The following is a 25,648-nucleotide window of genomic DNA, read 5'->3' on the forward strand; positions in this document are numbered from 1 at the left end:
ACTTAATCTAGGAAAGACAAAAATCAGTCCATTGTACTGGGATTACTTAGTCATGCTTTTGGCATTGGCTGAGGATTGCAGTGCTTTGAAGGGTTTCTGCAAACTCCCTGGTTTCTCTGAATAGGGACCCGTCCTAAAGAGGAAGCCAGTTGTCATAGGACAGTAAACAGGAAAACGTCCCTTGAAACTTTTCTGCGCCCACCAGCCAGATTTCCGTAGAATCTGGCGAGCTCCACCCTAGCCTGTGAGTCAGTTATTAACTACTGTTATGGTTAAGGGTCTGTCCTGGGTGCTCACCTCAGGCTGAGTGAGGCTAGTCTCTGCCAGACCAGAAAACACACTGAAAGGACCCAGGCTGCTGTCATACAGAGAGGGGCACCTGCACGTTGCTCCTCACCTTGGAGAAGGTAAGGTCCTAGGAAAGCCATGTTTCAACTGGCTTCAGAATTGCAAAACTGGAAGAAACTCGTTTATTTTTCAAAGAAGTGAAGCTGTGGCCTGAGCTCCTGCAGCTACACAGCCAAGCCAGGTGTTCGGAGGGCAAGCTCCGGGGTCAGACTGCCGGGTCCAAACTCCAGCTCCACTCCTTTCTTGCCAATGAGTCTAGAAAGACCTCTAGAGCACATGTGTCAAACACAAGGCCCTCGGGCCAAATCCGTCCCGCCAGGCCTTGCAATGTGGCCCGCACCACGCTGTCATCACTGCACTCCGCTGCGTTTCCATCACAATGACAGTTTATGACTGTTCAGTAAACCATTCGGCCCACGATTTAGGCTGGATTTTAGATTTTGGCCCCTTCTCTGATTGAGTTCGACACCCCTACTCTAGAGTCTCAGTTTCCTCATCACTCGGTGATAATGTGATTGAAGAATTAAGTGAGATAAGCCCTAGAAAGCTCTTAGAACAGTGCCTGGCACATAGCAAGTACTCAGTAATGGTTAATTCGCGCCGACATCCTATTACGTGACCTCCCAGTTAAGATTCCTAGGGAAGTGGAGCGTGTGGAACCAATAACCTGTTTGCTCACAAGCAGGTTCTCTCAATGGCAGGGTCTGAAAGATTTCCCTGAGGTTATGGTTTCCGGGCAAGGATTCAAGGAAATAAACACACCGCTGTCGAGCCCCTCCCTCTGGCCCCTCTCCCTCTGCAGGCAGCACCATATCAGACATCCTCAGACTCAGCATTCTGCTCTGTCACGGCTGGCCTTGGTGCCTCAGGGCCACCAGGGGTTCCCGCCCTCCTCACAGAGGGTGTCCTAATCCTGAAGGGTTGCTTACTTTCCCCAGAACCTGTTATGTGAGGCTTTCAAAGTGGAAACCACCTCTTTATCGTCCCATAGAAAAGCCTGGTATAATCCATGCATTCATTGGCTTCCTCAGAATTGAGATAAGAAATGAATTCTTGCCCTAACTAGTTTGGCTCAATGATAGAGCGTCGGCCTGGGGACTCAGGGGTCCCAGGTTCGATTCCGGTCAAGGGCATGAACGTTGGTGTCTGGCACATCCCCAGGTGGGGGGGAGGGGTTGCAGGAGGCAGCTGATTGATGTTTCTCTCTCATCAATGTCTCTAACTCTCCCTCTCCCTTCCTCACTGTAAAAAAAAAAAACCAATAAAATATATATATTTTAAAAGAAATGAATTCTCCACTAATTTGTAAACCTTTTCCCAAGTCACAATGAATAACTAGGTATAAGTAAAATATATCTCTTTCTGCCATACTGATCCAAGTTATAAAAAGTGCATTAGGTACATCTACCATTACTCTTTCCAGGTGTATCTTGACAAGTTCCCTCATATTGAGGAAAGAGGAAGAGCAGGAAAGTCACAGAGTTAGGAGGAGAGTTGAAAATCTAGACTTGATGGGTTGGCAGACACATTGAGGTGGTGTGCCCTGTGAAGGTATGGAAACTCCCTGCCACTCCCAACTCTCCTCACTTGTCCTATGGATCTCTTCCACGTAGATGTTTTGAGTTGTGTCCCTTACAATGAACCTGAAACGTAAATGTTAAAACAAAGTGACTTGATGCAGAAAAGGACAGACGCCCAGTCTTCAGCCATAGAAAAGGCCACTGGCAGGTGACAAGAAGAGAATCAACTCCCTTCTTCCAAAGGGGAAGGTTCACAAAGACACAGTGGCGAGAATTCTCAGAGCAAGGGAGTCTGAGTAAGTCAGTGTGTGGGCCCTTTGTGCACAATGCCTGGAACTCCCTCCCAGATCCCCTCGTCTCACTCAACAACTAGTTTTCACAGCTGGAAGTTATGGGGACTTGTCTTCCCAGCACTGAAACCCTGGGCTGGGAGTCCTGGTGTTGGGCTGGGACTCCTGTACTTTCAGAGGGGACCTCCACTGTTGAGATGTTCCTCCCGATTTTTAAGTGCCACACGTGAGAGTGAGACCAGGCTGTTCCATGTCTCCACCCTCCCTACCAGTGTCCTTCTATATATCCTTAGTTACAGGACTTCTGTTCAGCTACCTTTCAGACATTCTGAATGATGGTTGTTCTGTAACTTAGTTGTAATTTTGATGTGGTTGTGGGAGGTTCTGAATACCATGTTTACCTACACCATCATCTTGACTGGAATGCTATGGAAACATTTTTTTTTAAATAAAAAATAAAAATTCCACAAATAACCCAATTTAAAAAACAACCCATTTACCCAAAGAAGATATACAAATGGCCAACAAGCACACAAAAGGGGATGCCCAACATCACTAATCATGAGTGAAGTAATGAAAATCAAAACCACAATGAGATGCCACCTCACATCCATTTCGATGGCTACTATTAAAAACCAAGAAAACAAGTGTTGGCAAAGACGTGGGGAAACTGGGACTTTTGTGTATTATGGGTAGAAAGGATGCTGCTGCTGTGGAAAACAGTATGGTGGTTCCTCAAAAGATGAAATACAGAATTATCCTAAGATCCAGCAATTTCACTTCTGGGTTAATACCCAAAAGAACTGAAAGCAGGATCTACAAGAGATATTTGTATTATGGCCATAGCAGCATCATTCACAGTAGCCAAAAGGTGGAAGCAACCCAAGTCGCCATCAGTGGATGAATGGATAAACGAAATGTGGGATACACGCACAATGGAAGAGTATTCAACCTTTAAAAGGAAGAAAATTCTGACGTGGATGAACGTTGAGACATTATACATGACATGAAATAAGCCAGTCACAAAAAGGCAAATATTGTATGACTCCATTTACTAGTATATGAGGTACCTAGAATAGTCAAGTTCATAGAGACAGAGAGTAGAAGGGTGTTTGCCAAGAGCTGGTGGGAATGGGGGATGAAAAGCTAGTGTTTAGTGGCTACAAAGTTTAAGTTTTACAAAACAAAATGAGTTCTGGAGATGGGTTACACAACCATGTGAATGGACTTGACAGCACTGAACTGTACATTTAAAAAACGGTTAAGATGATATGCCTGGCCACTGTGGCTCAGTGGTTGAGGGTTCATCCACAAACTGGGAAATCACAGTTATATTCCGGTCAGGGCACATGCCCTGTATGCAGGCTTGATTCCTAGAAGCAGCCAATTGGTGATTCTCTCCCATCATTGAAGTCTCTGTCTCTCTCTCCCACTCCCTTTCTCTCTGAAATCAATAAAAAAAATATTTTTGAAATGGTTAAAAATGATAAATTCTATGGTATTTGTATTTTACCACAATTACAAACACAAAAATTTCCAAGGTCAAGCTAACTTCACTGATGCGGACAGAGTTTGGCAAAACACTAGTAGAACTGCCCAAGTCTGCTGGAAAGAAACAAAGCCTGGGGAAGAATATCACCTGTCTACCAATGGTCTTGCTCATGTATGAGGCACAGATTGCAGATTATCCCATGTCTCCCCCTCTCCCCACCCTCCCGTTGCTGGGCACTACAGAAACTCTGTTCTTGTCCTCTGGGAGGTCTAGCTACATAATTTGTGGGGGCCCAGTGCAAAACAATAGTTACAAATTATTAAGAATTTCAATTCCCAGTCAGGGCACAGACCTAGGTTGTGGGTTAGATCTGAGGTCCAGGCTCATACCTCTCTCTCTCTCTCTCTCTCTCTCTCTCTCTCTCTCTCTCTCTCTCTCTCTCTCTCTCTCAAAACCAATGCAAATCAGAAAGGATATATGCACCCCTATGTTCATAGCAGCACAATCTACAATAGCCAGAATTTGGAAACAGCCTAGGTGCCCGTCAGCAGATGATTGGATCCAAAAACTATGGTACATCTACACAATGGAATACTATGCTGCCATAAAGAAGAAGGAATTCTCATCATTTGCAGCAACCTGGATGGAATTGGAGAACATCATGCTGAGTGAAATAAGCCAATCAATGAAAGAGAAACACCACATGACCTCACTCATTTGTGGATAATAAAGAGCATTATAAACTGATGAACCAAAAGATAGATATAGAGACAGTAAAGCAACAAGCAGATTGTCAAATTACAGCGGGGAGGGGAGGAGGATCTGGGGGAGATAATAGATCAACCGAAGGACTTGTATACATGCATATAAGTACAACCAATGGACATAAAACTATGGGGAGGGAGGGGATATGGGGGAGGGAGGGAGGGAGGGGGGCAAAAAAAATCATTAAAATATGTAAATAAATAAATTAATTAATTAAAAAAAAAAAAAAAAAAAAACAATGCAAACCCATTCTCAGGTGAGGTTTAAAAAAAAACACCAAAGAATTTCAACTGGCTGGTGTGTCTCAGTGGTTGAGCATTGACCCATGAACCAGGAGGTTACGGTTAGATTTCCAGTCAGGGCACATGCCAAGGTTTAAGGCTCAATTTCCAGTAGGGGGCTTGCAGGAAGCAGCGGATGGATGTTTCTCTTTTATCAGTGTTTCTCTTTCTCAATGTTTCCATCTCTCTATCCTTCTCCCTCTCTCTCTAAAATTAAAAGAAAAAAATTTAAACATATTTTAAAAAAGAAGAATTTCAAGACAGTTAAAAAAAGCATGGGCTGTATGGGACTATAGGCTGTATGCCCATGAGGCCAGCCCTGATTGAACCCCACAGATAAGAACAAATGGCACAGCACAAGACAGTAGTAAACTGGAGTCAGCTCAAGCCAGCTAGTGAGAGCTAGTGTTAGATTTTTTAAATTCTGCAATACAGTTAATATCCTATTAGTAATTGGAAATCAGTATCTCTATCTCTCTGAGGCTGGGGATGGAGAGCAGAGCTGGTGGTTAAACATTTACCAACATACCGATGAACCTGCTGGTAAGGCTTGACGGATTTGATTAATGTCTGAAGCAGAAAGTAGTTCTTTTCCTTTTTGCCCAGCTTCTGCAAAAAAATAAATAAAATAGAAATTATTTGTTTTTCAACAATATCTGGCTATGTTGCTTTTCAGAGTTTGCCTCATCAGCTGGTCAATAGATCCATTCAGCAAGGATCTGTTTTAATAATCTCTTTGTTGGGGAGACTGGGATTGGGAAATCAATGCTGATTGACACATTATTACTAATTTTGAAGACCATGAACCTTCCCATTTTTCCCACGTTAGACCTAAAGTTCAGGCATTTGAACTCCAATAAAGTAATGTTCCATTACAATTGGTCATTGTGAATAGAGTGGGACTTGGTGACCAGATAAACAGAGAAGAGACCTACCAACCAACAGTGACTGCATAGATGCTCATTTTGAGGCCTTGCTCCAAGAAGAACTGGAGATTAAGCATCGTCTCTTGAACTACCTCCCTTCTCAGACTCATGCGGGCCACTGGCTCATCTCACCAACAGGCTACTCTCTGAAGACACTTGATTTCTTTTTTCTTTTTTAATATATTTTATTGACTTTTTACAGAGAGGAATAGAGAGTTAGAAACATCAATGAGAGAGAAACATCAACCAGCTGCCTTTTGCATACCCCTCACTGGGGATGTGCCCACAACCAAGGTGCATGCCCTTGACCAGAATCGAACCTGGAACCCATCAGTCCACAGCGAACACTCTATCCACTGAGCCAAACCAGTGAGGGCTGAAGACACTGGATTTCTTAACCATGAAAAGCCTTGGTGACAAGGTGAGCATGATACCAGTGATTGCCAAGCAGATGCAATTTATAATGCTAAATTACAGGAGGTTAAGATGAAACTCATGTGTGAAGTGGTCAGCAATGGTGCCAGGTATACCGATTGCCGACAGGTGGTGAAGCTATCGCTAAAATCAAGGCTTCAATGAGTGACATTTTCCATTTACTTTTGAAGGAAGTGTGAACATTGAGGAGTAAGAAGGGCTCCTGGCGGCTAATGGGGCTCAAATTTTACAAAAGCAGAACCTGGTGGCCATTTCTTCACAGGGGCCTCTTAAGCAAGTTGTACTTTTCAGAGAAGTTTCTGCATCACCTGCTGACAGTATGTTTCTGCCATCTAGACAAGGTTTCCTGGAATCCTACTACCGTGTTTCCCCGAAAATAAGACATCCTCCGAAAATAAGACCAAGCGCATGGAAAAATAAGACATCTCCTGAAAATAAGATCTAACGCATCTTTGGGAGCAAAAATTAATATAAGACACTGTCTTATTTTCTGGGAAACAGGGTAGAACCAATAGGAAAATTGGGGGACTATATTTTAAAATGTATTATGTACCTGAAATTCTAACCTCTCAATTTTGTAGGACTTTTAAATGTTTGAAATGATTATCTAATTTATAACATGATCCTCTTCCCCCTCTCTGGGCCTTCACCACACTATTGTCCATGTCCATGCATCTATGTTCTTCAGCTAATCCCTTCACTCTGTATCCACTCACTCCCAGCCCCCTCCCTCGGGCACCAGCGAGTCTCTTTCATGTATCCATTTTGTTCATCAGTTTATTTTTTTAAATGCATTTTACTGATTTTTTACAGAGAGGAAGGGAGAGGGATAGAGAGTTAGAAACATCGGTGAGAGAGAAACACCGATCAGCTGTCTCCCGCACACCCCTTACTGGGCATGTACCCACAACCAAGGTACATGCCCTTGATGGGAATCGAACCTGGGACCTTTCAGTACGAAGGCCGATGCTCTATCCACTGAGCCAAACCAGTCAGGGCTTCATCAGTTTATTTTTTTCATTAGATCCCACATATTAGTGAGATCAGCTGGTATTTGTCTTTCTCTGACTGGCTTAGGATCATACTTGCCTGGCCCATCCATGCTGTCAAAGAGGGTAAGATTTCCTGTGTGGTGTTTTTCTTTTGTGTTTGTTGTTGTTGTTGTTGTTGTTTTACAGCCACATAGTATTCCATTGTGTAAATGTACCACAGCTTTATAAAGTGGTAATTAAATATGATATGTACATCAAATGTACTTCTATGGAACCATTAGTAGGAGTGAGCTATGGGAAAGTGTCAGATATATTTGTGAGAATAAAGTAAATTATGGAATATGATTAGCATGATCTTACTTAAATATATACACTAATTTACACACACACACAAGCACACACACACACACAATTGTCTCTATAAAGAAGGAAGGCTACATGAGGAATCTAATGAAAAAACTGAAATGACCAACAAAATAGGACCCCAAGCATGGAGGCATGGAACAGACTGACATATCTCCATGTGGGGGGGGGGGACGAGAAGCAATAAACCAAAAAACTTATATACTAATATGCATAGCCATGGACATGGGCAATAGGGTGGTGAAGACCTGGGGTGAGGGGAGGGGTAATAAGGAGGGCAGTAAAGAGAGGGAAATAGGAGATATCTGTAATGCTATCAACCATAAAAAATATATTTTAAAATATTAAATTAAATTTAAAAAAAAGAAGAAAGGCTACAAAAATATACTCTAAACAGTGTTTATCTCTGGGATATGGGTTGTCAGTGGAGGAAGAAGAGAGGGACTTTTACCTTCTATACTCTGTATTGTTGTCATTATTTAATTTTTATTTAATTTTATTGTAATTATTACACATATTTTATAATAACTTTAAAATACTAAGTCATACCAAGACTCAAGAAAACTGAAGCAGTTATCCTGGTGGTTCGTAAGCAGATACAAATGGCCTTTGGTTCATACTCACTCACAGGGAATCTAAAATCCACACACCTGCTATCTTTTCAGTCCTTTAGTCCTTCATTCTAAATGGCAGAATTAAGCCCCAACTCTTAGGCTGTAGAAAGTCACTATTAAAATGTTAATTGATACGTATAATCTAATAATAAATATACATTTGCTGTCTGCTCCCAAAATCCTTGGAATCACTGATATGTCTTTTATATGCTTAGTACAGTGGTCAGCAAACTCATTAGTCAACAGAGCCAAATAGCAACAGTACAACGATTGAAATTTCTTTTGAGAGCTGAAAACCGAATTCTGTGCATGGGCCACGAAGTTTCATTCGCACTGTACGGGTGTGCCTGCACGTGGTATTTTGTGAAAGAGCCACACTCAAGGGGACAAAGAGCTGCAGGTGGCTCGAGAGCCACTGTTTGCCGACCACTGCTCTAGGTCAAACTTTCACCAAATATTTTGAAACCAGAGAGAAAAATACTAAGAGTTGTCCAGCTGTAGCAGTTAAGCCAATCTGTTTGATCATTAAGAGAGTGAAGCTAAGCAGCCCAATCAAGGCTCAGAAGAACCATGGCTTGACCTGTCGCAAATTCTGGACATTTCCAATAAATTAAGCCAAAACAAGTGGGAAACCCTCTGCACTGCTCAGTACTCCCATGACAGCTGCCTTCGTGTGTGTGTGTGTGTGTGTGTGTGTGTGTGTGTGTGTGTGTTTGTGTGTGTGTGTGTGTGAATGTCCATGTCTTGTTAATGAAATCTGTTCCTTTGACACTCAGGGGTGACATCCTACTTTATAAGCAATGTCATGTACTAGGAGATGACTGGTGATAGGGGCTCCTGGAGAGCCTCAGGATGGGGCCGGTTGCAGGAGAATCTATCATGGGACTGGAGGAACTTACCCTCAGACCTCGAGGAGGGAGAGAGGGGTCAGAGGCCGAATGAACCGTACGGTCCATGATCTCACTGAAGGGAGAGCGCTTCCGGGCTGGTGAACACACAGAGGTGTGGGAGGGTGAACTGCCTGGAGACCTGGGCGCGCCGTGGTCCTCCCCCCGCCTCAACCTAGGTGTCTCTTCCGCGTCGCTGTTCCTTTTCATAATAAAGCAGTAACCGAGCAGGAATGGGGTTTCCAGAGTCCTGGAGCCATTCAAGCCAATTATTGAGCCTGAGGAGGGGATCCTGAGACCCACCGGCTTGTACCCAAATCGGACAGATGCTGTGCGTACTCTGGGGACCCCCTCCCTGTATCATAATTGGCATCTGAAGTGGGGGTGCAGTCTTGGGGGCCTGAGATCTTGGCGAATGGCATTAGGGTCTGCGCTGACTCTGGTTCGTGTCAAAATTGAGTTAAATGAAGGACACACAGTTTGTGTCCACAGAGAATCGTTGGGTCTGGAAAACCCCACACATCTGGGGTCAGAGGGGTTCCCGGGGTGCTGGTGGGCTAGTAGAAGAAAATGCAAGTTTTTCTTTCAACACCCAAAGGAGACCACACAGCAGGTAGCTTGTGGGGTCAAAATTAGAATTCCTCTTATCTAAAGCTCAGTCCTCCAGACTCATGGAGGCACTTACTACATAAAAACTAGAGTTCTGGCCCTACCTGGTTTGGCTCTGTGGATAAAGCATGGGCCTGCAGACTGAAAAGTGCCAGGTTCGATTCCGGTCAAGGGCATGCACCTTGGTTGTGAGCACATCCCCAATAGGAGGTGTGCAGTAGGCAGCTGATCAATGTTTCTCTCTCATCAATGTTTCTAACTCTCTATCCCTCTCCCTTCCTCTCTGTAAAAAAAAAAAAAAAAAAAAAAAAAAAAATCAATAAAATTTTTTTTAAACTAGAGTTCTGCCATCGGCCCTGTGTTTACCTCGTGTCAGGTACATAACAGGAAAATGGCAATGTGATTGGAAAACAAAACCTCAGTGGTCAGAGTTCAGACGAGGATTTCAAATATACTTTCGATATCCACTTCCTGCTTTTTATTTCCTCTTGATACCCTGCTGGTTAGAAGACCTGTATTTTTTTCTTCCTAACTTTTACTTAAATTACACATTCATCCATTGGTGTAGTTGTAATTTGAGAGTTTATCAATTTAACAACAATATATTTTGTTCCAAAGTTCATTTTGTATTTAGAGAATTCTTAGAGAGGTGTTTCCTTTTGGCTACTTTCATTTTCAACCACAGAAATTTGCACACTAGATTGACTCACCGAAGTAAACATGGGTGTGGCATAAAGCCTTCCTTCATATACTCATGAGTTTTTATCTGTAGCTCTTGTTTAACAGTGGAGAAATAGACTCAGAGAAACACAAATTTTCACAAGTCGATATATGGTGAGGCAGCCAGGTTTGATTTCTGCCCTGTGCTATTACCTCTATACCAAAGCAATCCTACCTTTACAAAACAGAAAGGTAGAATAATATATTTCTTCTCTGAGAGTGATTTCTGAGAGTACCATAGGAACAATTTCATGACTCTCCTCTCTGACAAACATATACATAGCAACATGTATTGAATGCTTTATTCTGTGCCAGACACGTGTTACATAGGAACTATAAAATGCATAGCTTCAAGTCCTAGCAGGTTTGGCTCAGTGGATAGAGTGTCAGCCCTTGGACTGAAGGGTCCCGGGTTTGATTCCCCATCAAGGGTTAGTATTTGGCTTACAAGCTTGACCTCTGGCGCTGGTAGGGGCACATGTGGGAGGCAAACAATCAATGTGTCTCTCTCACATCAATGTTTCTATCTCTGTCTCTCCCCCTCCCTCACTCTCTCTAAAAATCAATGGGAAAAATATTCTCAGATGAGGATTAGCAATGAATAAATTAATTAAAATACAATAAAACTCATATCTTCAAGAAAAACCATGAGGTGAGTACTATCATTACCCCATTTTATAGATAGGGAAAGTGAGGTGTAAAAATGGTAAGGAAGGGGCCACTGCACCACTAATAAATGGTGCCCTGGCATTCTGACTCCATAGCATAAGCTTTGTGCTGTCCTGCCTCCCTTTTTGTTATTTCGTTCTAATTGACTTCCTATACTCTCACTGCCACATAAGAATAAGAAGATATTTGTCTAAAACTACTTTCTCTCACTAGAATTCAAGTTCCCAAGTGGAGCTTCTAAACCTGTGTTGAGCACAAAGTGTGCACTCAATCAATGAGTTGAATGAATGAGCTCAGGAGAGTTCTGGCTTTCCCAGAGAATATTATCAGACTGATAACATCATACGTGACCAGATCATTGAAGAATTCCCATGGTCTGATGCAAGCAAGGAAGCATACGTTAGTTACCTTTCTCTTTTTTATATTTGTCTGTCTTTCTCACAAGATGAGGTAAGACATTTTTGCAGAGATCCTCCAGCAACGTCAGATCATCTGCATCTATTTTAGCTTGTTTCTCCAGATGTCCCAGGAAACTTAGCGAGGTCTGCAAAGAGAATCAATGAAGTCACATTTACTTGCCTATCGATTATCTGTTCATACACTGAACACTGCCTACATGGCCACGAGGCATCAGGTTTTGCATTGATGAATAAGGTAGGTTGTTTATCCCAGAGTAGCTCAACAGTGTGGGGAAAGAGGTATTACCAAGTAAGTCTCTATGCAATCTGTATTAATATCAAAAGCCAGTATACTAGTATATATGGTGTCCCCCCAAAAGGTATACACATCGTGTTTGTAATTTCGATTGCATTTTGAAAATGAAATATATTTTAATAAACACTGCCTTTTTTAATTATTCAAAGTGTGTATATGTTTTGGGGGACACCCTGAATACTATCTGCCATTCAGTGCTTGCCATCTACGGTATGAACTGCAAAAACAACTCAGTGAGGTAGATACTACTATAATCTCCATTTTAAAAAACGAAACGAGGGGGGGGGGCAAAAAAATAAATAAATAAAAATAAAATAAAAAACGAAACAGGTTTGGCTTAGTGGATAGAGTGTCGGCCTGCGGACTGAAAAGTCCCAGGTTCGATTCTGGTCAAGGGCATGTAGATACCTTGGTTGCGGGCATAACCCTAGTAGGGGGTGTGCAGGAGGCAGCTGATAGATGATTCTCTCTCATTGATGTTTCTAACTCTCTATCCCTCTCTCTTCCTCTCTGTGAAAAATCAATAAATATATATATTTAAAAAAAATGGAGTGGAGTGGAGAAAGAGTGTGTTCCTTTCAAGCAGTTTGGCAGTAGAGAGAAGGAGGAAGTTAGAACAGTAATATAAGGATGAGGATGTGTTCATTGGAGGGTGTGTGTATATGTGTGATGCAGTCTAAGAAGTACTAGTATGGAAACTCACCTAGGTTTACATACAAGAACTTAATAAGGCCACATTATCTGCAATTGCAATTGCAAAAACATTCGATCTGAGAAATAAATTCTTTACCGGATAGTGGAACACAAATGACCTTTGTAGGGTATTCTAGGTTTCCACACATACATGTTTAATTGTAGAAAGAGAACTAAATGAAGATTAAAAGAAGGTATAAACATAAAATAAATAAAAATGTTAAAGAAGATTGTGTAGTATATACACATATGGCCTTATATTCTAACAATGTAGATATATTGCAACAAAAAAAGGGGGGGAGATAATAGGTATAGTACATGCAAAGTAAAATTTCAACTGTTGTAAATAATCACACTGAATTCACGTAAAAATGACACAGGAACCAACCTGAAGAGACTACTACTGGGCAAAAATGGGACAATGTGAACTTCAATGAGGATAATAACTGAAAGCCATCAAATATGTTTAAATCTTTGAATTCAGATTTGTTCTTAATAATGGGTCACTTTCAGAGAATTACAGGAAACCAAGCAGTCATCATAAACACTGGGTAAATAAAAGAATCTAGGATTTACATATAAACTTTATCACCAGGTAACCAAATAGACAAGGGGGAAACAAGTTACAGAATTCAAAAATCCCATTTTGCAACCCCCAAAGAATCAATATATAAAACTGTTAAACATCAATAGTTGCTAATATCAAAAAAGAGAGACCCTGGCCAGTGTGGATCAGCTGGTTGGAGTGCTGTCCTGTACACAAAGAGGTGGCAGGGGTAGGTTGCATCGCAAGGTTCTGGGGAAATAATGATGAGTAGACTCAGCCCACCCCCAAGGAACTCATAACCAATCTTTGGGAGACCGGGACCTCTAGAGATGACCAATCAAAGGATCCAAAAGGCTTAAATCCCCGAGGGCTCTGAAAAGGGGGGAAGGGAGGAAAGGACTCAAAGATTACGACCACAACAGAGAAATAACCTGCTCAGGTCTATAGGTCTGACACCAAGAAACATGTTTAATGAATTGCTAGCATGGTCTTCACGTGACCTACCACATGTAACACAGCTTCCCATTCCTTAGTTGTTTTTTAAGTTACTCAATAGCAATTACTCAGAGGGAATGTGTCATGGCGGCTGCACATGAAGGCTCAGAGAACTGGTGAGGTTCCCATTCGTAAGCTGAATGGGGAAGCTAATGGCTGTTCACCTAGTGCTGCATTCCATAACTTCCATGTGCCACATGTGTTTTTGTATGTTATGAAATGCTATACAACTTAGAATCTAATTAAAGTAGCGGTTAAATAACACAATTGAAGTCATGTTACAGGGTAAAGTTCGAAAATTGGTCCCTTCAGAAATTAACTAACTTGCTTGCCACCAGCTGCTATTGGAGTCAAAAGAGAAAATATGAAGTGTTGAGGCCCATAAGAGAGACATGCAGCTACTTCTCTGCCAATATAGCAAGAATATTAGCAAAGGTGACCAATACAGTAAGATTAGCAAAGAGCGTTATATTAACATCACAAGCATTACTATCAGTTCAAAGCACATCTTCAAACTGTTTCATTTGATATCCGGAGAAACCTTACATGGGAAAGGACCCACAGCTCCCTCAGACACCTTGATCAGTGTAGGTGATGAGCGATGAGTCCCACTCTGCCTTTATTTCCCACCTCCTCATTTCCTGGCTGTGCCCTGGACATTTCTGTATCATAAGACATAGTGGATGTCAGTAGCAGGTAATCACTCACTGCACGGTTCCTGTTTGTCAAACCCAGGCCCGATGCTAATGCCTCATGTACCTTGTTTTCTTGAATCCCCCTAACCGTGCTGGAAGGAGCTGGCATGGTACGTGAAAAAATGGAGACTCAGAAATCTCCGATCACTCGCCTCCCATATGGAGAAACTGGTCGCAGAACCAGCACTCAAATCCAGGCCCCAACGTCGATATTCCTAACCTTTGATTGATATTGTCTCCCGCGAAAAGTAAACCACCTTGAAAGCCTTCCCAGCATCTTCCCAAACACGGATTAAAGCGATGCTCACAAAGACCCCACTCTGTATGGCCCACTCACCGGCGTCTCGACTTTGGGTAAGGACTCCTTCAGAATGAAGATCATGTTCTTCAAGCTCTCTGAGTCGATGTCTTCTGAGAGTTCATAGAGCAGGTTTCTAAGACACACACCCGAAGAGACTAATGAAGCCTCACGTGCAGGGCACCGCACTGTGAATCGAGTACATCTACCGAGGTTCTGTCTCGGGTACGCGACCACAGCCCTGTGATTAGTCCCACTTTACAGATTTGAAAACTAAAACTTTGAGCTTCCAAGCGGCCTCTTAAATTAACACCGTAAACAGTGGGGACAGGCCTTCTGGTCCCAAGGCCAGTGCCAGGAAAGCATAGAACACAATTCTATGGGGACAGGCCTTCCATCTCCCAACTCCATTGGAGGAATTCCGGGTTCCTCTATAAGCCCGTGTCACAGAGAACCTGATGCCGGGCAATGTCAAGTCCACTCTTGAAAAAGAAAGGACAATGCCCAGGCTTCTGGGGAGTCGTATCGTGAATCACCAGAAAAACTGAGCCTTTCGCTCACACACGGGTGCCTCTGCACGCCAGGGACCAGCCCTCGGTTGCTGAACAGCAGAGTGGGAGTAACGATTTCCTGCATTCCCGTGCTGAGCCGAGGGGAGCTCAAGGTCAACTGAAGGACACAAGCACCCAGGCGATTCATAAGGCAGCACTTCGAAGGCTCCTCCTTGTGAGGGGCTCGGCAGCTACCATGTCAGGGGACAATGTAAAAACAGTGGTGTCCAAGGTCTGACCATGATAGGCCTGCTTACTAGTATTATGCACCGTTTTTCTTCTCAAATCACTGGATACAGGCAGACACACCCAGAAGAGAGGACTGTCTGGGGGCGCGGAGACTGGGAAGGAGAAAAGCCTGGGCCGGCTGTGCTGGGGTGGGCTCCCCTTGGCGGTAAGATACAAAGCTGAGGAAAGCCACTGCCAGGCCCTGAGAACCCCAGCCTTTTGCCTTTCCAGTACCTGAGGAATCTCCTAGCATTGCTAGATCAGTGACACCCAAGGAGGTGGATGAGAAAGAGACCTAAGAGATCTTAATCCCAGTCTCCTTTCTTTCTTCTTTATTGTTGAAAGTATTACATAGGCCCTCATTTTTCCCCACTAACATCTTCCAGCCCCTTCCCCTGCCCCTTAGGCCCTCATCACCCCATTGTCTGTGTCCACGGGTTAGGCATACATGCATACAAGTTCTTTGGTTGCTTCCTACTCCGACCCCCGCCTTCCCACTGAGGTTCATGCTTCTATGTCTCTGGGTCTATTTTTGATCACCAGTGTATTTGGTTCATTAGATTCCACATATGAGTGAGATCCTGAAAACCCAGTCTCCTTTCAAGGCCCGGTGGCCTGAAGGACCCCTAACTAGAAGCCCATTCTGCCTTGATGGCAGTCCCCTCCTCACCTGAATGGGGACACCTTCTTCCGGGTGGGCAGCAGGACTTTCACTTGCTCTTTGGTGTAGTTGAGGTGCTTCAGCAGCGAATTCTGTTTCATGATGTAGAGCAGTTCCGCCAGGAGGAAGGGGTCTTTCTCATTCAGCAGGTCCTCGGTCATGAGATCCTCAAAAATATCCAAGGCCGAGCGGGCCTTCTCCAGCTTCCTGTAGGGGATGAAGTCTCGGCAGAGAAACTTTAATTTTTCCACCTCTGTGTCTTCAAGGTTTGAATCTATATTCAGAAGCCTTTTGCGAAACTTCTCCCTATCATTATCCTCCAGACTGGGACTCCAACTCTGAACGCCAGATGACATGGCTAGTCTGGAAGAGACAGAGAGATGGGGTAGCCCATGAGGGAGGAGGGACATGGGGCACCTCGCCTTCCCAGGCCCTCTCCCGCCGTCAGCCTCCTCCCTTCCAGGCATTAGACTTTCCTGGAAGTGCTGAAACGTAAAAATTAACTAACATGAAAATGATTGCACAGTTATTTCAAAAACCAACAGACAACACTTGTCTGTGAACCCTTTGGGAGGTCTGCAGGGAACTTTTGGGAACGCATGTACTCTGATTCTCTGAAATCAAATGACCCTGTAGAGCGAGTGACAGGGACAACTCAGCACAACCGTTCCTATTGGAGTTCATCTTCCGGTTGGAGCACTTCTATGCTTAAATTTATTTTTAATTTGTTGATTTTGAGAGAGAGAAACATCAACCCGTTGTTCCACATACTTATGCATTCATCTGTTGATTCTTGAGTGTGCCCTGACTGGAAATGGGCACCAGAAGCCTCGGTGTACGACGTACACTGAGCTAGCCTAGGTCTGGTTGGAACTCTTAAGTTATTGCCATCAAATGGCAGAATTAGCACTGGATTTATGCCCCATATTTTAGAAATAAAGCAACTGGGGGTGGAGGTTATATTTCTGAAGTGCTTACCAACTCAAGGATAGCAAGGGAATATTACTAACCATAACAGGACCAGTTTGAAACCCACAGAAAGAGCGGCCATAATCCTAGATCCCAGACATACAGGGAGGTTTTAGACAAGGGTGGCTCAAATCAATATAGAAAGTCACAAAGTAACTAAGTCAAGATTTCCACATAACTAGTTCATAAACTGGTCCTTTCTACACTAAATTTCATACGAATAAGAGGATCGATAAGTTGATAACATTTTTCAATGTAATATTATTCATAATATAAGGACAAGGTATATATCCACTATGCAACACTTGGGTATTTAGAAAGAGAATAAACTACTTTCTAAAGGAAAGAGAACATAGCAAAAATGAAACATCAATAACAAAGAGTGGTTATATCTAGATGGTATAATTTCATAAAATACAAATTTTCTTCTGGACTCCTGTGTGAGTTTCTCAAATCTTATGCAATACACACTATTACTTTTATTATTAGAAAAAGGAAACCAAAAAATGGGATCATCCATGGGATGTTACTATTCTAACACATTAAACATTTGCCTTGAAGTTTCCTAAAGTTCTTAAACCTCTAGCTTCCTGTTAGGAGACTAGGGTATTTCTTCCGGTAAAAGGCTGTGTCGAAGCCTTCCTAGGGCTTTTTAAACATTCACTTTCCCTGGGAAGGCTAATAAATCCAGGCAGAAATAGTGCCATTGATGAAAACAAGAGTTTTTGCAAGTTTCAGAAAGCAAGGGGGAAATGCTGGAGTGTAAGACCCCTCCTGTCGCAGGAAAAAGGTGTTAATTACATACCTTCAGATCAGAGTCCACGGATCCTCTGGAAGTAAGTGGTTCTTGGGGAAATTATCTGAAAACAAAGTTTTAAAGGAATTAGGATCCTCTCTGTGCTCCAAGTTTCAAGAAAACATCTATTTACAAGGGAGGAAAACTTCAGACTTGCTGCTGAGTTTGAATACTTACAATGAATACTGGCCCGCCCCTCAGGTTTAATGTTAATTTCCTCTGATGTCATCGCTGCGCCTGCCCCCTTGCCTTTTGCTGGTGTTAGGATACTCTTGATCAATAGCACCTCCTAAAGGCAGATACAAAAAAAAGGCAGATACACACTGTAGAGCTCAAGATTTAAGTGTTCCAGCCATTTTTATTTTTTATGTCTTAAAAAAAAAATGTCCATTTTTCCAACCTCCTCCTTCCCCAAATTCACTTAAGCTTTAAAATAAAACCCAGAATCTCATGAATAGTAGTCACCCATCTTAATCTTTTCTCAACAACTCCATTTACAAATTAACAAGCAAAAAATGTTTTTAAGCAAAAAGGAAGAAGAAAAAGAAGGAAGCGGAGGAGGAGGAGCTGAGAGATACGCCAATTTGAGGTATTTGCAAAGAAGACAAATAACAGTAGACAAAACCTATGCAGTCTCTGCCCTCACAGCACATTTAGTCCAGCAGGAAAGAGAATTTGAAGACATTATTTCTAAGAATGAAAACAATACCTAACACATCACAATTACTATGTCAGGCATGCTTTCTTCACCAAATCACCCAATGACCCCTTCTTTAAGGCGTGAAAACTAAGACACAGAAAGATCAGGTAATTTGCCCAAGGTCATACATAGAGCTAGTGGGAAACCCAAAACTCAAACCAGCAAATTTGGCTCTAAATCACTACAGGATAATTGGAATGTTGCCAACTTCAGGGAAGAAGTCCAGAATCTTAGAAAGATACTTTATCTCTGAAAATAAGTAAGATTTATTATGCTGTACTAGCAAATTTTAAACTGCCATTTCCAGATCCTGGGCATCATCTAGAGAACTTCTGGGTTTAAGAAAGATAAGTCCTGCCCTAGCCAGTTTGGCTCAGTGGATAGTTCACTGGCCTGAGGACAAAGGGTCGGTCCCAGGTTCAATTCCAGTCATGGGCTTGTATTTAGTTGTGGGCTTCTTCCCGCCCCAGACCCTGGTCCGGACTCCTGTGGGAGGCAACCAACCAATGTGTTTCTTTGACATTGATGTTTCTCTCTTTCCCTCTCTCTAAGAATCAATGGGAAAATATCCTCAGGTAAATATTTTAAATAAGAAGAAAAAGAAAAGAAAGATGAGTCCTAGCGGTGATGTCATTCAACCGGTAAATGTATTTAATACCACTAAAGTGCACCCTTAAAAATGGTTCAAATGGAGCTTCCAGTCAAGATGGCTGCAATGGTAAATGCGGTATTCGCACCCTCCCACAACCTCATCACTTTCCCAATAGTGACAGCTTCCTTCCCAGGCCCCCAAATTAGTCATCAGGCCCCAAATAACGAAGGCAGGGTTGAATCATTTTAGGCCTTTAATAATGTTTTGGTGACTCCACTGGGATACCCTCTCCGAGCCCTAAGGTAAGACACTTCGGGATTTGACAATTTTGGGGACTAATAAGCCCCTTAAGGGATGTAAATGAAATGGCCAAAAGAGCAAAGGTTTATTTCAAAACTTTTGTCCCTCAGTTCCAGGAGGCAGCATTTGCCAATGGAAAGCTCTAGGAAATGACAGGGAGGACTTATAATCTAACTGGAGGTCTGGTACACAGGTAAGGGTCCCTAGGCCTGGCCTGCAATCAGGGCCAACCTATGGGAAGACCAGCAGGGTGATGGGGGGAGGGAGGAGGAGCCTCTGGCACCCACCTTGGCTGGTCTGGGGCCTGAGACTGGGAGCAGCTCCTGTGTTGAGCGTCTGCCCCCTGGAGGTCAGTGTGCATCATAGCGACCAGTCATTCCACCGCCATTCCACCATTCATGGATTTGCACATTAGGCTTTTATTTTATAGAATAGACAGAGCACCTGAATTAATCTGAAAAGTAATCATATTATTTTAAATCTTAGAACACATAGACTTATGTGAATAGGGGTTAAATTTCCTTTTCAAAGGAAAAGGGTGCAAAGCAATTGAGGAGGTGACTCAGCTGTGAATCCAGCAAGCAGAAATGATAAGCATAGTCAGACGACCCACCAGGAGTCAAGACATCATCTCATCAACATCATCTCATCACCTGGTGACTAATTACAATAGCTGATGGCTTCAGACCCCCAGGCCTGCACATAGCACCCCATTCTCTTCCCCTTTATAATCCTGTCCCCTGCACCTGGCTAGAAGGCAGTATTTGATGCTTGTAAATGCCCTGTCTTCTTGGTTGGCTAGCCTTCTCGTTAAACACCTAAAATGATTCAACCCTGCCTTCCTTATTGGGCACAGCAACAGGCAGCCTGAGTCCAACTGGGGGTTTCCCGGTTACATGTTTTGGTGACTCCACTGGGACACCCTCTCCAAGCCCTAAGGTAAGACACTTCGGGATTTGACAAAGGACTCGGGGTGGATGCCTGGACTTGAGAAACTTCTTACAGACACCTCAGTAAACTCTCCAGCAGCTGCCAAGTTATTTAACTCGAGGACTTTCCTTAAGTGCTTACGAACTTTGCCAGCTGCCTTCGCTATTGGTTGAATCAGCACTTGTTATTTGTAAGTCTCCATCGCTGTAAGACTGGCATATTGAAGGTACCTCTGTTTCTGTTTTTGTTTCGGTTTGTGGGTGTTCGCTAGCAACCCCAGCTGGCAGCCTTCTGGGCCACATTCTGGCTGTAAGTCCCACATTCTGGCTGTGAGTCCCACATTCTGGCTGTGAGTCCCACATTCTGGCTGTGACTCCTGAGCACAGTAAGACATCTTCTGAAAGGTCCCTGGAAAGGACTCTGATTCATTAACCCTTGTCTGAGGGTTATGTGCACCTGTAAATATTGTATATAAGAGTGTCTCTGTTGATTGTTGTTTGTGTCTCTTTGTCGTTTGGTTTCTAGTGATAGTTCTTGTCTCCCTGTCTGTAATGGAAGGATTCTACTGAGAAAGAAAAATGTGGGAAAGAGTCCTTTAACCTCCCCAAGTACTTATCCTAGAGGGCTGGAGTTGCGGAAGCGCCCTTGAATAGGCTGCAGAAGCAGCAGCAACGGGGTGAGCGGGCACTCTCCTTGTAAAGGAAAAAAATCGGTACTTTCTTACTCTGACGCCGTTGGAGGCCCAGGAGTTGCTACAGTCCAGGAACAAACCCCGGGCCGGCCATCTCCCCACACACACAGTCACTTTCCAGCCTCCTAAGGGCTGTCAAGATTTATCTCTGTTGTACTTCTTAATATGTGAGTACCCTGTTTCCCCGAAAATAAGACAGTGTCTTATATTAATTTTTGCTCCCAAAGATGCAGTAGTTCTTATTTTCAGGGGATGTCTTATTTTTCCATGAAGAAGAATATGGTACACATTTATTGTTAAATGAAAATAAAGGAAATGTATTACCTGTATACGGTACGGTAGGACTGTAGTTGTCAACACAAACCAGACAAACTGTGAATCCTACAGTATCAAGAATTTACTCATTTATTCAATGACAATCATGTCATCATCTTCTGGAACATCATCATAACAATCCAATTCCTGAATTTCCTGGTGAATTTCTTGTGACTCCATTTCTTTCAGAATCAGTGGACCAAATCTCTCATGTTTAGCCTGGGGGGGGGGGGGGCTTATTTTTGGGGGGATGCCTTATATTTCACTCAGAAGGAAACCTGTAAGTAGGTCTTATTTTTAGAGGATGTCTTATTTTGGGGGAAACACGGTATATTTTCCATGGGAAAATTAAGCCTATTTTTGAAATCAGCTCATCAACATCATCTCATTGCCTGATGACTAATTACAATAGCTGATGTCTGCGAACCCCCTGGCCTGCACGTAGTTGCATTTCTGGGGAGGGTGGGAGAAATTTTTCCTATATTTGCCTAGGAAGCAAAGGTTTTATACGTATTACTAGAGGTCTGGTGCACAAAATTCATGCACAGGGGTGTGTGTCCCTCAGCCCGGCCTGCACTCATCTCCTCGACTGCCTGGATCGGGCCTAAACGGGCAGTCAGACATCCCTCTCACAATCCAGGACTGATTGCCCCTAACTGCTTCTGCCTGCCAGCCTGATTACCCCCTAACCACTCCCCTGACAGTCTGATTGATGCCTAACTGCTCCCCTGCCAGTCTGGTCACCCCTAATTGCCCTCCCCTGCAGGCCTGGTCGCACCCCAAGTCCCCTCCTCTGCCAACTGCCCTCCCTTGCAGGCCTGGTCTCTCCCAACTGCCCTCCCCTGCTGGCCATCTTGTGGTGCCCATCTTGTGTCCACATGGGGGCAGTCATCTTTGACCACATGGGGGCAGCCATCATATGTGTTTGAGTGATGGTCAATATGCATATTACTCTTTCATTTTGTAGGATTAAAATGGTTATGTTAGTCAGGAACTTGATTACTTAAAAGCCTATCGCCTTAATCATAAGAATTGAAGTTTTACTAGCTTATGTGGTATTTAATAATAAATTATTCAATACTGTTAAATAATAATATATAATCTTTTAGTCTAATATATTTGACTACCTTCTCAGGGTTTGAATTTTAAGAAACTTTTCCTTGACCTAGAATTGTCTTTAGGTCATTCCAATGGGCCCTGGAATATCTCAAGGATTTTCTTTCTCTCTTCATGAAGGAAAATTTTATCCTTAAGGTATATGGGAAGCTCTGTCAAATAAGGAAATAAAAATTATATTCTATTTATATGTGCATATTAAATAGGTTCTGATATGCTTAGAATATTGTGTGTTACAGGACAAGATTCCATGTCATTTGCATTATAATCAAATCAATAACCATATGATTTTAAATTTCTTGTCATTGGAGACAGTCACTGTTTTGTTATGATGCATTAGGAAAAATGTTACATCTTCTGAGGGATCCATAGAAAAGACTCTGATTTATTTTAAACTACATATCTTTGAGAATAAACTTTTAGATCATCCCCTTGAATTGGATAAAAATTATTAGAATTCTATAGAATATCTGGATTTATAGAAATACTGGCAAAAAAAATCAGGAGAAACAGAATGTGATTATAGAACTGAATGAGCTAAAAATAATTATGTTTACTCTGAGTAGATAACTTTCATTTTGTAGCTGAAAGTGTTAACATGTCTGTAGTTTTATTTCTCTTTTAATTCTGTGTTGCTTTAGCATTGTTTTGACATTGTTTTAATAGCCAGAGTTATGTTCAAGTTTACTTTTATAGTAATAGCTTAAAAAGGGGGAGTATATAAATGGACACATGTGTCATTTCCACTTCCCAGGCCCTCTCCCAGTTTCAGCTTCCTCTATTCCAGGCATTAAAAGTGCTGAAAAATAAAAATACTGGGTGGTTACTTCAAAAACAAATAGCCCACAACACTTGGCCCTTCAGAAGGTCTGGAGGAAGCTTTTTGGTGGGACTCACCCTGATTTCTCTGAAATCTAGCCCTAGCTAGATGACCTTATGGCTCGGAGATGGATAAGCAGGCTCTTATTCCCTATTACATTCTTAGTCATTTTATTCATGCCTACTTTTATCCAGAGTCCACAGACTAAAAGTCATTTTCTTTTCTTTTCTTTTTTAATAAGTTTTTATTGTTCATATTATTACAAATGTTCCTTCCCCCCTCCCCCCCCATTGCTCTCCTCCACCAGGTTCCCACCCCACCTTCTGCCCTTTCCCCTCTCCCCATTGTCCTCATCCATAGGTGCACAGTTTATGTTCAGTCTCTTTCCATGCCCCCCTCTCCCCTTTCCCCCAAGAATCGTCAGTTCACTCCCCTTCCATACCTCTGATTCTATTATATTCAACAGTTAATATTGTTCATCAGATTTTTTTAATTTCCTTGGTTTTTAGATTCACTTGTTGATAGTTACGTATTTGTTGTTCATAATTTTTATCTTTGTTTACTTTCTCTTCTGAAAGAACCCCCTTCAGCAATTCATATAATTCTGGTTTGGTGTTGATGAACTCCTTTAGCTTTTTTTTATTAGTGAAGCTCTTTATCTGACCTTCGATTCTGAGTGATAGCTTTGCTGGATAGATTATCTTTGGCTGTAGGTTCTTATTATTCATCACCTTGAATATTTCTTGCCATTCCCTTCTGGTCTGCATGGTTTCTGTTGAGAAATCAGCTGACAATCGTATAGGTGCTCCTTTATAGGTAACTACCTTCTTTGCTCTTGCTTCTTTTAATATTTGTCTTTTGCTCTTGGAATTTTAATTATGATGTGTCTTGGGGTGGTCCTCTTTGGATTCCTTTTGTTTGGAGTTCTGTGCGCTTCCTGGACTTGTAAGTCTAATTCTTTCACCAGGTGGGGGAAGTTTTCTGTCACTATTTCTTTCAGTATGTTTTCGATATCTTGCTCTCTCTCATCTTCTGGGACCCCCATAATCCTGATGTTGGTTCGCTTGAAGTTGTCCCAGAGGTTTCTTACATTATCTTCAATTTTCTGGATTCTCTTGCCTTCTATCTTCTGTGGAGGAGTGTCTTCTGGCTCTTTTTGTTCCAAATCTTTGACTTGATTCTTGTGATCTTCCCTTCTGTTTTTAGGACTCTGTAAAATATTTTTTTATTTCAGACAATGTATTCTTTATTTCTTGTTGATCCCTTATCATTTCTTGTTGACTCATTATTATAATTCTAGTTGATCTCTTTTCATATCCTCATAGGCCTTACCCATCTTTTCTAGGAAATTCTTGAAAAACCTTATAAGCGTAGATTTGAACTCTATATCCAAACGCTTTTTGTCCTCCATTTCTTTCATTTGTGATCTATTTTGTTGTCGCATTTCGCAGTTACAGATGGGACGGGGTTTCAGGGTGGAGCCTGCAGTTTTGGCTTCCGTCAGCCCTGCCCTATGCGGGTCCTTCAGTGCTCACTGCCGGCGACTCAGAGAAAGGTGCCCTCGATTTTCGCCTGCTGCCAAACAGTCTATGCTCTCCCCCAATGAGCCCGGTATTGGGGTTCAGTTTAGTTGGAAGTGGAGTTGGAGGTGGCGTTCAGAGCAGTCTGGAGCCCCAGTCTCCTTCCTGCCAGGGCAATCCTGCGGCACAGCCGAATGTCCCTTCTCTGCGCGCAGTGTGCGCGCCTCCGGGACCTCCTTTCGCCACTTCCCCGGGGTTCCGCCTTACAGCCCAGCTCCCTCTGTGTGAGCCTGGGTCCCCGGGGTCTGGCCTAGAACTGGGGTTCAGAGCAGTCGGGGGCCCAGCACAGTCGGAGTTTTATCTCCTTTCTGATAGGGAACGCCCGCCAGGCACTCGGCCTCCCTCCTCTCTGGCTCCGTCGTCTCCACACCGCGTCTCCGTACCTTGGGCTTTTCCAGATCCTCCGCACCTCCTTCTGGTTTTCTCCTTGCTTCTCGCTGTAGAATTTCCAATCAGTCAACCTTCCTGTAGTTCTGGGCAATGTCCGTTTTATATTTTAGTTGTATTTTATTGAAATTGTTGTGTGCGGCTGCTGCTAGGTGTTCACCTGGGCGCAGCCATCTTGGATCTCTCTAAAAGTCACATTCTAAAGCTGAAGCTTTCAAATGACTCTAGTCCAAACTTAGCTTTCTTCAATTTAACTAGAGCTTTGATAGCACTCAGTACCTAGTTCTATAATTTTAAGTGACCATATTCAAATTGGAAGAAACCCAGATAAAGTCATATAAGATACTTTCCCCTGCTCTGAAAGTTCTTAAGGGGACTTTAGAAATTTTCTCCCCAAAGGTAAGAAAAGCAACAACCAAAAAGGTAGTAGCCCATGGAAAAATGGACCCCTCCCACCACATGACTATGACTATTACTGTCACAGATCCCATTGTACTACTACTTCCCAAGGATAAAATTCATGAAAGATGACCCTTAACCATAGTAAACATAGTAAAAAGGTCATTAGGTAATCAAAAACTAAAACATGATACCACTACGCATCTACTAAAAAGGCTAAAATCCAAAACACTGACACCAACAAACGTTAGCAAGGATTC

The 25,648-nt window shown here is 42.7% G+C and overlaps 1 protein-coding gene across 4 annotated transcripts in view; it reads right to left on the reverse strand.

Moving 5' to 3' along the window:
• CASP10 (caspase 10) overlaps window positions 1-23,118 on the reverse strand; it is a 35,887-nt gene extending 12,769 nt beyond the window's left edge. Inside the window, exons 1-6 of one of the 4 annotated variants that reach the window (XM_036420672.2) lie at window positions 17,568-17,760; window positions 16,399-16,492; window positions 15,803-16,156; window positions 14,393-14,489; window positions 11,320-11,455; window positions 5,226-5,305 (exon numbers count right to left, since the gene is read on the reverse strand). In XM_036420672.2, the coding sequence (XP_036276565.1) occupies window positions 5,226-5,305; window positions 11,320-11,455; window positions 14,393-14,489; window positions 15,803-16,149 (660 nt within the window). In that variant the 5' untranslated portion in view covers window positions 16,150-16,156; window positions 16,399-16,492; window positions 17,568-17,760. Of the gene's footprint in view, window positions 1-5,225; window positions 5,306-11,319; window positions 11,456-14,392; window positions 14,490-15,802; window positions 16,157-16,398; window positions 16,493-17,567; window positions 17,761-23,099 lie in introns of those variants that run through there. The other 3 variants (XM_036420673.2, XM_036420671.2, XM_045575431.1) reach the window with 3 other exon arrangements.
• Window positions 23,119-25,648: the final 2,530 nt, after the last annotated feature.

Source organism: Pipistrellus kuhlii, unplaced genomic scaffold (assembly GCF_014108245.1).
Source record: "Pipistrellus kuhlii isolate mPipKuh1 unplaced genomic scaffold, mPipKuh1.p scaffold_m20_p_7, whole genome shotgun sequence".
Taxonomy (NCBI): domain Eukaryota; kingdom Metazoa; phylum Chordata; class Mammalia; order Chiroptera; family Vespertilionidae; genus Pipistrellus; species Pipistrellus kuhlii.